This window comes from Cuculus canorus, chromosome 10 (assembly GCF_017976375.1).
Source record: "Cuculus canorus isolate bCucCan1 chromosome 10, bCucCan1.pri, whole genome shotgun sequence".
NCBI lineage: Eukaryota > Metazoa > Chordata > Aves > Cuculiformes > Cuculidae > Cuculus > Cuculus canorus.
In genome coordinates, this window is record NC_071410.1 from 18,218,461 (window position 1) to 18,233,027 (window position 14,567).

A 14,567-nucleotide genomic window follows, 5' to 3' on the forward strand; every position below is an offset into this window, starting at 1 on the left:
GACTTGCTGCATGATAAAGGATTGTCCCAGGACTGTGTTAGGCTTCTTCCCTTCCTTAAGCCTAAGAGCTGCTCTTAATGAGCATGGCCAGCTGACTGTATTTTAACTTTCTTTTTATAAATAAAAAAAGAAGAATTAAGAAGAACTAAAAGAAAGGAGGAAAAAAAGAAAAGCAAAAAAAAAAAAAGATAGAGAAAGAGAAAAGAAGGAAAAACAAAGCAAAAACCCTCCACCCCTTTGGAAAGCAAAGGGCCGTGCCTGCTAGCTTTCTGTAGTCTTGGACTAGTCTTGATAATTCTGCTTTGTGAAATAAGAGCTCCTCCATATGGGAGCTTAAAACAGTTTAAATTGTGGTAATGCTAGAAAACCCAGAAAATTCCACGTCACAGTTAGGCCATAGATTGTTTTCTTCTCTATGCCCTTCTCCACCTGCAGTTTTTATTCTTCTCAACTTAGGATACTAAGTTTCAGGATGTCACAACTGACTTGTGAGGAAAAACCACCTTGAGGTAGCGTAAAAGGCATACATCTGCTTGAGGAGTGTATTGCCATTGTTTTAAGGACTGAAGCTTTTAGATTTGAATTTTGACTTTATTTTTAATGTACATGGTGATTCTAATCTGTTTTTATCGCTCCAGCAATTAAAACAGCCTGATCCTATCGCAGGGACAAATGATGCAGTGTCAACATTTTGCTGCCTTCTGATAATGCACATGAAGGTGGTTTGCGTGTTTGAAGATTACATTTTACTCTCACATGGTTTTCATTATCTGAGAGCCCCGAGGAGAGGCCTGGACTAAATCAGTGAAGGAATGGAGAAACCACACAATGCAATGGAAATGGTGCCGAGGCATACTTGGGATAGTTGTGGGACAGGGGCTGCTGACGACAGCAGCAGGGCGCTGCCGGAGCGCTAGCAGCAGTGAGAAGCGGAGCATTCTTAAAAGACAAAGCAAAACTTAATATTGAATTAAAATTGTGGCTTGGGTTTGCAGCAATTCCCCAGTTCTATAAGGATAATTACTGGAAATCTGTAAAGTTCAAAGCAGATGGGTCTTGCTTGGTACACGCCGGGAGGCAGTCCTCTGAAATGAGACCTGATGTGACTAAACCTCTGTAAACTGGATCTGGTTTTATCAAGAGGACATCTCGAAGGTGATCTCTTGGCCTTTCTGAGTTAGCAGCAGAGCTCCCATTGCCTCTGCTGGCATTAGTGTTCCATTAAATATGGAGAAACAGCTGTACGTGCCATTGAAGGGTTGTGTCTGCAGGTGCGTGGGTAGTGCTTGGTGGTGTTGCAAAGCAGTTTAAATAACTGAATGGTGGCATGTATTCACATAGAAATTCGAAATAAAAACAGCTGGGTGCATATACCTAGGCTGCTTTTGCTATTGGACCAGTATATTCAGAATAAATCCTGCCTCTCTGGTTTGTGAAGTTTTATGAAGGAAATTGAAATTCCATAGCGTTCTTATCAAAGTTCTTAAAAGCCATGAAGCATTCCTGTTTATACCAGGCTCTGTAAATGTTTGTTCTTGTCTTTTTTTTTTTCCTTCCCTTTGTAATATAAAACCTAAATTATGTTGGTGAAGATTATAGGTACTTCCTTGTGAAGAAATTGATACCTTATAGTGAGGGAGCAGTAATTCAAAGGTCAAGTAAGGTCTTTTCATTTTTTTTTTTTTGGAGAAGTTGTGTAGAGGGGCCCTTCGTATGTGGATGTCTTATTTATCTCAAGTGAGACCAATTGACTTGCTGCTTTTTCTTCAGGCCTGCCAGGCTTTCTTGTCCTGTTCTCTGCCAAACCCCAATACCATGAGCATTTAAGGCAAAGGGTTAGTGGCTGTGGGCGAGGCGATCTAGCTCTTGCTGAAGGTGGACTTGGTTTGGCCCAGAGAGTGGTTAGAACCGTGATCAACCTTTAGGTGTTCTGGTGGCCTCTTGCTGTAGTAGCCTGATGATCTAATATAATGGGTATGCGTATTATTTGCACCCCTCCGGGTGACATTGTTCTTGTTTTTCGTTAAAAGAAGGAAGTTTTTCTTGTTTGCCCGGTGACTCTGTCCTTCTGGAATGAAGAGGAGTAATGTTGGCACTGCTCCATGCACCTGCTCAGTGCCACCCTCCCAGCTCACCTGAGCTGCAGTCAGCAGATCCAGACGAGCAGGGACAGGATGGTTGAATTAAAGCTGGGCAGGTGTTTATGGTTGGAGCCTGAAACCCACTTTTGGTTAGGAGCAGGTGCTGAAATGCTATCACAGCTCTGGGTTTGTTTTGTGCCGCCTGGCAGGTTTGGGTGTTGGCGCCAGACATTGGGAACCTTTATTCTCGAGGACTGTCCTAGAATGTCTTCTCTCCCTTCCTCCCTTTGGGTAAGGCTGAAATGAAATGAAGAGCTTTCAGTGATAACCTACAGTATTCATTAAATAACTTTGGACCTCGCCCTTGTGAGACTGATGCTCCCGGCTGCTTCAAAGTGGGTTTATGTGTGGAACAGCCGTGTTTCCAGTGGTCTTACAGACACTCAGGTTAAATGAATTTTGCGGCATCTGGCAGTGAACCTGCTGGGATCTGTGTAGGCCACGTAGCAAAGGCACATTTCTGTTAAACGAGGTGACTCAGCGTGTGAGCTGGGCTCTGTGATTGCCCAGGGACTTCACAGCCAGTCCTTTCCATGCTATTGCTGTTTTGTGTTCTCCCCCTTTACTGGACTGTGCAGGTATGTCTGAAGATACCTCTGCACCTAAAGAAACAACCTAAGGCTTCATTTGGCTGAAAGCACCCTATCTCCTGTTGCCAGCAAGAATAGGCAGCATTGCATGCACATCTTCTAAGGAAAAACACAGAATTAGCAGAATTTACATGTGAATTTGAAGTCTGTCACTGTCCCTGTATTGTTTTTTGTATTAGTGACACAAAATTTAGTAGTAAAACTGAAAGTGCTTAACTGTCCTCCAGCTCTTTTGAGGTGGTGAACCTGTTCCCCGTTCCCATCCCACCTGATGCGTAAGCTAATTAGCTTCTTGGCTAAGCAGTAATTCGGGGCAAGTATGTACAGGCTGGCTTCGCAGGGATTCTTGCATTCCTCTTTGTTTCACAAGCTAAAGAAAGATGCTTCTCTTTGCTTGCGAGGTTATTATTGCTCCATGCAGGTTAATTGAGCTATAGCATTATAGCCACTCATCAAGCGGTGGTGAGCAGCTCACTTGTCTAAGCTTGCTTATTTTTATAATGCTGAAAAATATTTGCATGCTATACAGAAATGCGCTGCTTTGGTTCCTTACAGCCTGGCAGTATTATCATTTAAAATTCTTCATTAATCTTTCTTCCTCATGAGAGACTGGCAAGGTTCCTGTGCATAATTACGTGATGTTTAAGACAGAAACCTCAGCTGCTGAGTTTCTGCACAATGCTGTACAAACATAGGACTTTTCTTCCTTAAACAGTACCTACACTACCTCTCTTCCTACGCTTATTCTTGATATCAGCATGGTCGTGTGCAATGCGATTTGCAATTCCTATATTAGTTCTATGAGTTCTAGACTCTCATATTTCACTCAAGAACATGCAGATATAAAGTTACCACAAATAATTTCATGCTACAAGTTGAAATAAGGTAGTAAAGCTATGATGCTCAGGAGCAAACTGAGAAATCAGTTCAACCTGGGACATCTCCCTCACAGTGGTTCCTTGGAACAGGATTGCTCTGAAACTGGATTCTCCACTTGAAAAGCAAGGTGTTTCTAGGCTTTGTGATGATGAAGAGTGCACCATCCAGTCCTTGAGCCAGGACAGTTTTGCAGAGTTGTTGGTAGTCTGAATTCAGCCCTATCCAGCTTAATAGGTTTAGGCTAAACCCCCAAACATGTCTATTTAAAATGTCTGCAGAACCTATTTTAGTATCCTTCAAGCTCTGTCATAACAACTTCTCTAGTGCACCTCACTAATTCCCATCTCTGGCATACTAAAAGCTGAAATTGCTGGAAGAGCCTAACATGAATAGAATTTGGTGGCCAGATAAATAACACATGGGCTTCAGTACCAATTGCACTGTTCATTTTTGTGTTTCATTACATAAAAAAAAATAACTCACTGGTTCTGGCATGAGTTTCCAGCTCACTCAGAAAGCAGATTTCAAGAATGCTGCCACCCAAGTTAGTTGCACTAGATTTTCTTTGTTAATTAAAAATAGTGGGATAAAACTGGAAAAAAATAGGCTTAATGCTCACAGTTGGTATTTAAAGAAAGTGAATTTGTTGGACAGAATATGTTGATACTGTATCTCGATTCACCTTTTGATTTGGATTTCCAGGCTGATTCGTAGTTTACATTCACACTAAAGTCAGTAGGATTCAGTTCCAGCAAATGGAACTGTGTGAACTGTGCTCTGCCTTCATCAGATCCGCAGAAGAAGCCTGTATTGCTGTGCAGTGAAACTCTGTGTGTGAAATGGTTGCATACAGTATTACTTCCTTGGATGTTTGCAGGAGTTAAACAGGCACAGATTGAATTTGTCTGTTGAGAAAAATCTAAAAGGCAGAATCTCAAGCTGGGTTGTACCTTTATATTAAAAAAAATAAATAACACCTCTACCCCCCTTAGATTTTTCCAGTTGAGACAAAAGAAATCTTTGGGTGGAAAGGCAGCATCTTGTTGTGCAATGAAAGGGTTGCTTAGGGCAACTTTGGTTTTTTTTAGAAAAAGAAGAAATAAGAATCATCAGTGATGGTGCTGGTATGAGGAGGACAAGGAATCCTTTAACGTCTGTTGTGCAACACTGGGAAAAGAGGCTAGGAATTGCTTTAGTTATCTGCTATCTTAATGCCTGGTTTAAAGGTTCTTTACTGCATATTTGCTGGCAGCTGGTTTCAATATATCCCTCTTGTGCTCAGTCACCAGTTAAGAATTTGACATTAGCTGTTTTTTTCAACCACCATCTTGAAGTCCCATACCACACAAGACAGCCTTGTTCTCTGGTTAGATATCGTTCATGTGCCTTGGAATTGCTGTTGACACCTCAAGTATTTAACTTGCAGATCTGAGATAATTTCTCTTGGGTGTGGATGTGTGCCACAATAAGACAGAGACAGAAGTATCCACGTCTGCATTCCTTTACTACCTCTGTTCATTTTATTTTTTGCAACATTCCAGGAAATTAAGTTAAATTATATATGTCAATGAATATTTTTAATTTCACTGGTTCTGTTTTAATTGCCTGCCCTTAAAAGTGTAAGCACACCCAGTGCACAAGTACGTTTGACTTTGCTTTGCTTTGTTTGCCTTTTTCTTTAGTACACCTTCAGTCACAGGTTTAAGTGATTCTTGAATAACGTGCTAAATTACACATTTTTCTATGTTCTTCTGACTCTCCCCTCAATGGTTAAAGTTTCTTTGGTGCTTTATATTCTGAAAGAGAGAAGTAACATAATTAAAGAATGTTTTGGGAATTAGAGCTGTGCTCTGCACTGTATTTCTGGCATATAGCTTGTCAGTGTCCTTTTCTTCCCCTCACTTTTCCAGTCTGTAAAATAAAGCCAATATTCTTATACTGATCATCCTCACGGTCATCTCTGAGGCGTAATTTGTTGACATTTATAAAGCATCTTACCATATCAGCTTTCATCAAAGGGTTTCTGCTGATATAGTTTGAAATACACAGCACCACTGGAAAAGGAGCCATAAGCGCAGGGTATCATCATCTGTGCTGCAGCTTTCATTCTGAGCAAAAAAAAAATACAATAATGGAGTTAAAGAATTAGCAGGTTTTAATCGCTCTCTCACTTGAAGGCACAGATGGGACAGAGCGTTACTTGGCAACATTTAATATTGGAGCAGAAATTGTCATGATTAAACTAGCAGCTGCAGTAGATTGCTGGGGCCAGAGGGGTTCATTCATCCTAAAGGGATCACAATTGTTGGGCTCTGGGAGAGAGCAAGAGGCTAAAAAAAATTCTGAAGTATGGGCCAAGGTTTATTATTTCTAGGGTCTCATCTGCTTTTTAAAATGATGTTTTCAATGCTTTCCTCAGAATTATTTTGGAAGTGAGCAGAGTATCAAGTGATCTGGTCTGCTGAAGAGGACACTGAAGCCATCTCTGAGTGGAGATTTTGGACTTGTTGGAGGAAGGCTGTGTCCCCCCATGTGGCAGAACTGCTTCTCCTTACCAAGGAAGTCCAACTGAAGAAATAGGTATGTGCCACTTCAAACAGGATTTCAGAAGCATCACGTTTCAGGCCACTTAACAGGGTCTGAATTATAGTTTGGTGAGGCTTCCTAGAGTGAGGCGGATTTGAACTTTCTTGCCGTTAACGTTTGCAGAAGGGTTCTGTCTGCCTGATGTGTGGAGGACTTGTGTTGCAGGCATAGGCTCCTGCAGTAGGAAACAGAGCAGTTGTGGAGACAGAACAAAACAGACCCTTCAAGTTACCTGACTCCTGCAGTCCATCCCTGGTTCTGTCAGGAATGAGCTTTTGGGAGCAAGTTACCTCTTGCTAAATGACAATGTTATGCAGAAAAAAGAAGTAAAAATGAAATGCTAGGATACCAGTGTGTGTTCTGCTGTCAGGGCAGAGCCTCAGCTTAACCAAGTAAAGCAAGCTCTCTGTTCTGAACTGCTCCAGCTGAGAAGTAGCTCTGCTTTTAGTTAAATGTCTCAAAGGTGTCATTAATTTTTGATATTTTAACTCAGGCAAGACCAACGGGCTTGAGTTTCCATGACAAATTCCTGACTCCACTGGGAGACTGAGTGAGTTAGTCACTGACTTAATCTGTATTTAGGATGTGCTCCACATTGGCTCTTTGTGGTTTTCTCATTGGTACACTGTTTTTTTCCTGCCACTCAGAAGTCTTTTACTGCTCCTTAGGTCAGACAACTCTTTTTTTTTTCCTCTTGCATTTACGTGCTTTCAGCTGACAATATTTAGATGTGTGAGGATTTGCTTGCCTTTGTATAGCAGGAAGTTAGAGAGTCCTCACTTGCACCAGTAGGCAGTGTTTGCTGCAGCAGGGAGGTGAGGTGCTGATCTCACTCTGGGTATTTCATAACTCTAAAAACCTGCTGGCTAACAAGGTATTCAGTAATTGCTTTAAACAATGTAAGCTAAGAGATTTCCTTACTTCCTTTGAACCATATACTAGCTCAATGGGCCTTTTTTTGTTTTTTTTTTTTTGTTTTTTTTCCTTCAAACTGACAAATGGCAGATTTCACCCTTTAATCCCTGTCTGCCTGCAAATATGGGAAAATGTATTTCACTGTTGGTAGCCTTAAGTGTAAAGCAAACAGGTCTTGGGCATTTTTACCATCATCCTGTGAATTATAGGTCTCCTTTGTGCCCAAATGCAGCCTTGCTGTCTGTGGTATTCCGCATGCATCCCTACAGCTTGCAGTCGATTGATATTCCTATAAATTTGCAAGTCACCTTTCATCACCTTTCGAGGCTTTGCCCCCTGGCATGCAAATCCTTCTTAGGTCAAGGGCCTTAATGACCCCCATTGTTATGGGAACCTTTGGTAATCTAACCTGCTTTTTTTTCTGTATTTCAAGCCATTGCTCTTAAATGTCTCTTGCTTGATCCACTCAAGCGCTAATAGCCGTGTCTCCTTTCCTTAGGTCAAGGGCAGCTTTTACATTCCACCTAAAAGGCACCACAGTTTGAGATGAGGAATTCAGAAGAGCAAGCAGCTACGACAGTTTTACAGCGCCTGCTGCAGGAGCAGCTCAGATACGGAAACCCAAATGACAACCGTAACCTTCTTGCCTTACACCAGCAAGCCACAGGAAATGCCCCCCCTTTCAACAGCACTGGGAGCCCGGCATCGCAGAACGAAGGGCTGAGCTCCCAGGACCACCAGCTTGTGACTCATGCTGCCCGTCAGGAGCCCCAGGGCCAGGAGATACAGGTGGACAACAGCATCATGGAGAAGCAGCTCTCCCCGCGACTTCAGAACAGTGAGGATCTCCCGACCTATGAGGAAGCCAAAGTCCAGTCGCAGTATTTCAGGGGCCAGCCGCATGCTAGCGTCGGGGCAGCCTTTTACGTAACTGGGGTCACCAACCAAAAGATGAGGACTGAAGGGCGGCCCACGGTCCAGCGGGTGAGCCCGGGGAAGGTCCACCAGGATGAAGGACTTAAGGACCTCAAGCAAGGGCACGTCCGCTCCTTGAGTGAGAGGCTGATGCAGCTGTCCTTGGCCACCAGTGGTGTCAAGGCCCATGCGCCTGTCACGAGCGCGCCACTCTCCCCCCTCTCTCCGCTTTCTCCCCAGCAGTCCAGCGACCCTTATAAAAATTCTGGCTCCAATGAGTTCTACAAGAACTCAGTGCAACCCCCTTCCCAGCCCAACATGAAAGCAATGGAGCAGCGGGGTCCTCCTCCAGAGTATCCGTACAAAAATGTGTCCACCCCATCTATGAACTGCAAACCTCAGGACTCGGGACATTTCTATAATGACCATCGCATGAGCCAGCAGGGAAGATCTGATGGGCCCATGATGAGGTACCAACATCCCCCTGAGTACGGGTCAGTCAGGTAAGCGAGATGTTAGAACAAACTCTGTGACAGCTGCGTAAGGAAAGACAGGATAAAACTCAGTCCATTGCCCGCACTCCTGAGGCAAGTTTTCTTTCAGCAAAGATCTCATCTTTACTAGGTGAGATGACATATTGTGTTCAGCTGCAGAATGTGTGTCTAGAAGACCTGTAACCTGTTCCAGTAGCTTACCTGGAGAGGCCTGGTGCTTAAAAAAACCTTACAAATTTTTTAAAACAAAACAGTCCAAGCCAAGCCAGCTTGATTTTATGGCAGGGGAAGTTAATGCTGAGACTCCAGAGCCTTACAAAAGGTTTGCTGTGAAAGCCAAAGTTATGTTGTGATTCATTGTAGAAACTTGCAGTTACTTATTGCAAGACTTAAGCCGTTCTTTAATTACATCTACCCAGGCAAAAGGGTTTTTTTTTAGGTTTGAACTGCATCTAAATGCTATGTAGGAAAGGAGAAAGTGAATGAAAGCAATAATGGTGCAGGTAACTAAAATCACCTGAGTTCCCTTAGAGTTTTTCAAATTCTGTTGTCAGTGGATGAAAGTGTAGGGGTGCTTTGTGCCTCATGCCAGGCTTGCTTGTTTGGCTTTTGCCACTTTTCCTTGCATCATTTGAAATCTCGGCCTATTCTGGTTTGCTCTGGATAAGGAACTGGATTTGGCTTGAGCCGAACACTGATGTCCATGTGGGTGAAGATGAAGTTTTATTTAGATAAGCTAAAAAAATGTCTTTACTTTCCCTGTTTCCTTACCATTTCATCTCTATACAAAACCAGGTGAGGTTTGGTATGATGGTTTTTGCCAGGTTTTGAAGCTAAAAGGGTAAATGAAGAAGCAACAGGAGGGGTGTTGCTGCATAAGTAAATGGTGAGGTCTCTGTGCATTTGTGTTTGCGTATATTGGGTTGTGTTTTGAGGGGAGCACGAAGAAGAAACAAGCCTGTATTTGGGAACAGAGTCTGAGCTTTGAGGAATTTGAATCTGCTCAGAACCTTCCTAGTCCTATGGAGAGCTATTTTCAGAGTTTGTCCACCATTGTTTGTGATCTGAAATGACTTCAGCAGCATACAAGCCTGATGAAAAGGCCCTTTGATCTGGTTAAATAAATAATAAAGAGGCCAGGAAAAGGGGAAGTAAAGGGTTTAGGGGGGTAATGATTGTAGGAGCTCATTGAAAATGTTCTTGAAAATTCAAAGGTCTCGAATCTGTGAGCACACAGGAAAGGGAAACAGATCCTTAATGGCTGTGCTGCATCAGAAATACTCAATATTATATATAGCAAATCTGAGATGTAGGCTGCTTGCAGTTGAAGGGAGAGGTATTTGAAAACACGCCAGCAGTCAGCTCCTCTAGACAGGGTGATTTTTGTCTGTATTGGATGGATCCTGGCTGCTTTGAAAGAACGTGGGGCGGGGGGGCGAGTGGGGAGGAGAAAGGTTCAGCTGGCAAGGTTTCCAGTAGGGGAAGCAACTGAAATTTGTCTTCAAAGCACTGGGAATCTAATGAGGTTACTTTTTAACCTAAATAGCTGCACAGAGAAGAGGTTTCCTTTGCAGGCAAATGCTGTAGCAGTAGAACAATTGCAAGACTAATCCATAAATTACAGAGCAGCGTAGCAAAGGAAGGGAGCGGGTCCTCTATTCCCCTCCCTCTCCCACACACTTTAAGAGAAACTGTCATTTAGACAAGAAACTTTCTGTGTTACTAAAGGTGCAGCTGGGTGCTGGTGTTGGGATTTTAAAGGCATACAGCTCTGGGGAGTGTGTTTGCCTCACACCAGGCAGTGCTAACGAATGTCTTTGCAGCCTCGCTGGACCGATTAAGTATTTTCAGAGACTCCAGTTTTCCTGCGCTGCAGCTCTGTGTTTATTGGAATTAATTTGGATTGGTAAATGTGTGCATTTTTTGAACTGTGCGTCAAGGAAACAAAGCCCCTTCTTTCTGCTGGTGAAGCCACACCCTTTTCTGCGGGTTTTTCCCCTCTTTGTTCGGGGGAATTTGAGGGTGACCTAACGATGCGGTTAAATAAAACTCGTTGAGCAAGATAAACATTGGGGAATTCACAGCATTCTCATGCTTCACCCTCCCCAGTCTGGGAAAGGAATGGGCTGTGTGGTAAGTTTAAACCAGTCTGCAAACAGTTTGCCTCACCTGCTCTTGGGCGGTGTAAGTTTGGGAACATGGCTATGTTCATAATGAAGTTGGTTTAATGTAAATACTGGGCATGCCAGAGGCATCTGTGCTGTTATTTGGAGGTCTTAAAGAAGGTTCAGGAGAGGGCTGCCTGCGTGTGGAGCTCCCAAATTCTATTCTCTTCCTAATATCTCAGCTGCGCTTGTAGCATTGGTGATGAAAACAATCTGACAAAAGGAGAAGTCGGATGCCTTGGGCTCAGTGTCCTCTGGGGCCACAAGGTCTCCTGTGACAGAACAGTGAAAGACTGGGGAGAAGGGGCTCGTGTTGATGTGGGTTTGAGTGCAGAGAAAGCTCGTGTTCTCTCTGATCCAAGCGCCATCCCCTGTTTGGAGCCCAAATGACTGAGCTCTTGCTGTGGTGATTAATCCCATTGACTTCACAGAAACTTTTTGAGAAGGAGGCCTGCAGAATTTGTCCCATAATTAGTAAATCACTTCTGTGCACTGCGTTCCCCTGAGCAGCATCAAAGTGGGGGATAATCAGGTATGACTAGGAAGCAGAACAAAAATGCATGTTTGATTTCAGCTGTCTAATCAAGCGGAGTCTGCGCCCTCCTGCAGTCAGCGTTCCCTGGGCTGTGCAGGAGGGCTGTGGAAAAGGGGGGGAACTGTAGTTTCTTAAACATGAAACAGGCAGGAGGAGCTGGGAAAGCAGAAAAAATTTTAACGAGCCAGAGACCTTTCCTGATCTCTTCATTCTTCTGCCCCCTCCACTTTGTTGCTTTCCCCACGGATCTTCTGCGTGACTTGCTGTTTGCAATCCTGGCAGCCTCGGGACTCCTGATGGCCAGGTTTGCTTGCAAAGCTGCTCTTACTCCATATCTCTGTCTTCATGACTGAAAAGCTAACGTGACCCTTGTAGTTGCAGAGCCATAAATCCAGGTTTCTACTTGGCTCACGCGGTGTGTTTCTCCGACTGCAAGGGAAGCAGAGATTCCTGCGTGATGCAGTGTTCAAAATGAAGTGGCCCTTAAGCTTTCAAACTTAAACACACTTGTGGGAATCATTGCCCTGAGTTTATTTTGCTGTGTTTGGGGCTTTCAGGTCTTTATGACACTGAGGCAAATGAAAGAAGGTTGTGTAATTTTGTTTTCCAAGTATTTTGAGAGTCTTTCTGCATTTTTGCATGAAGTAGTTAGTTTGGATATAATTTTAATTACTGCTGTGGGTTACCCGAGGACAAATACAGGACAAGCACAAGTATAGGCTGGGCAGAGAATGGATTGAGGGCAGCCCTGAAGAGAAGGACTTGAGGTGTTGGTGGATGAGAGGCTCAATGTGAGCCAGCAATGTGCGCTTGCAGCCCAGAAATCTAAAGCAGTGGGACCAGCAGGGCAAGGGAGGGGATTCTGCCCCTCTGCACTGCTTTGCTGTCATGAGACTCTCCCCGGAGCCCTGTGTTCAGGTTTGGAGTCCTCAGCAAAGGAAGGATGTGGAGCTGTTGGAGTGAGGCCAGAGGAGGCCATGGAGATGATGCGAGGGCTGGAGCACCTCCCATGCGAGGACAGATGAGAGAGTTTGGGTTGGTCAGCCTGGAGAGGAGAAGGCTCCGAGGAAACCTTAGAGCAGCTTCCAGTACTGAAATGGGCTCCTGGAAAGCTGGGAGGGGGTTCTTGATAAGGGAATGCAGAGATAGGACGAGGGGAAATGGTTTTCAGCTGAAAGAGGAAAGACTGAGGTGAGATCTTAGGAAGAAACGTTTTCCTGTTATGATGGGGAGGCCCTGGCCCAGGTTGCCCAGGGAAGTGGTGGCTGCCCCATCCCTGGAGGTGGCCAAGGCCAGGTTGGATGAGGCTTGGAGTCACTGATCCAGTGGGAGGTGTCCCTGCCTATGGCAGCGGCTGGGAGCTGGATGGGCCCTGTGGTCTCTTCCAACCCAAAACCAGTCTATGATTCTATGACCGATTCGCTCATGGAGGGAAGTTACTATTACCATTCTATCAGCAGTTCTATTAGATTTAGATCTATTTAGATCTAAATAATAGATCTATAAATAATAAATCTATTTATTAAATCTATATAAATCTATAAAATAATAGATCTATTTAGATCTAAGTAGATCTAAATCGAATAGATCTATTTAGATCTATTATTTTAGATCTATTAGATCACTGCCCCAATAGTGATTTCTACTTTAAAATTCTGCAGTCTGACTTAAAAATATTGAAAAATCCAGTTGTGTTCATTTACCTTTTTGAGGCTGTCTGTCCAAAATTGGTCTACCAGAGAAATAAATTCCACAGTTCTCATGTTAATCTGAGGGATCTCAGAGCAGGGTATTTTGAACCCATTATATATATAGATATATTTTATAAGAGAAAATTGAAAGTAGCGAGGATGCTAAAAAGTGCATTGAATATGTGTGTGAAAGTTTGCATACAGGATCTGTAAAGCTCTAGTTGTCACTGTGAAGTTACTAGGATTTTTTTTAAAGGTCAGATTTATTATCCCAGTCACAGTATCCCATTTTGCTAGGAATATAAATGCATTTGTGATATTTTGGAAACTGTAATGTAATGCAACAGAACAAGAGGCTCACGGCTCTCGTGTTGTATCTTAAACCTACAAGACTGGTGTAATTTCCAGAAGTGAGAGGCTTTGGGTGTGAGTGCCAAGGTGCTGGAAATCTTGGAAATGTATTTTGTTTAGAAATACTCAGCCATGATATCCTAGAGTTGTTCTTTACTGAAGGCCTTGCCAGGCATGTCCCTTCAGAATTGAGCTGCCACTGATGTCTTTCTCTGGCCGTCTTTGTGTTCCTTTCATTAGTGCTCAGGACTTGTGGAAGTGGTGAGATTCTACCTGTGTGTCTTTGATGGCAGAAAACCGAGATGCTTTCAGTCAAATAGCTTAAATTGTTAACGTTGGCATCTAGATGGTTCTCATTAGGCTTAAAATATCAACACACTGAGATCAGTGGAGTCAGTCTCTCTGAGTGACTGCTTCAGGTTCTTTTCAGACTGGAAGGGAGTATTTTGTATGTTCAAAATTGGAAAGGTTTTTTTTTTGCATCCTTGTGGCAGACTAGCAATGCATCTCTTTTGATCTAACCTCTGTAGTTCATCATAGATGATATGTCACAGCAAGGTTATTCCCTAATTAATTATAACAGCAAAACAGAGTTGGGTGAGCTAGGTAGAGAATAAGCTCAAGAAGACAAATGGTTTCTGAAGATGTGAAGTTTTAACTCTGCACATAACTGGGTGAGCGAAGAAAGGAGCTGGAAACCACCTGAGACAAACCGGACGACCTTGAGCATGGCATGTGATGTTTTTGCCTCATTCGTCATTATAGAACTAGCAAATAAAGGTAATGAAATAAATGCAATGATAAGTAGAGCTGACCTCCCGGGAGAGGAAGAACCAAATTGCTGCTACTAAACTGAACACTCCTGAGGAAATTAATTGCACATCTCTCTTCTGCATGACCCGTGAGATTCTCATGCTGCATACGATCATTTCTGGGGCTCCTGAAATTATGTTGCTGGCAGTGACCACAGTCACCTGAGCGTGAGAAACGGTAGATACAGCAGTCATTATTTGTGTTTTCCTAAGTGACAAGGGCTAGATTTGTTTCCCTATTAAGGAATTTTAAGCATCAGCTTGGAGGTTTCTGGAAAGCAGGGAAAATGAGACATAAGATGTGTGATATTGAAATAGCGAACACTGCACTGGGCTGAGAATCTATGAACTCCTGCATGCGCTACCAGCCAGATGTGAGTAATGCAGACGTTTCCTCTTTGGAAGGGTATGAAGAGTTGATGTGTTCATTCTGCGGAGAACAGGAAGGACCGATGCTGAGTGTTTGCACATTGGCTGAGAAGCCCATTTTTGT

General features: G+C 43.4%; 1 protein-coding gene across 3 annotated transcripts in view; it reads left to right on the top strand.

Moving 5' to 3' along the window:
* AMOT (angiomotin) overlaps positions 1-14,567 on the top strand; it is a 64,723-nt gene that overhangs the window by 21,523 nt on the left and 28,633 nt on the right. For all 3 annotated transcript variants that reach the window (XM_054075489.1, XM_054075488.1, XM_054075490.1), the window contains exons 2-3: positions 6,030-6,190; positions 7,611-8,529. In XM_054075489.1, the coding sequence (XP_053931464.1) occupies positions 7,658-8,529 (872 nt within the window). In that variant the 5' untranslated portion in view covers positions 6,030-6,190; positions 7,611-7,657. The remainder of the gene's footprint in view (positions 1-6,029; positions 6,191-7,610; positions 8,530-14,567) is intronic.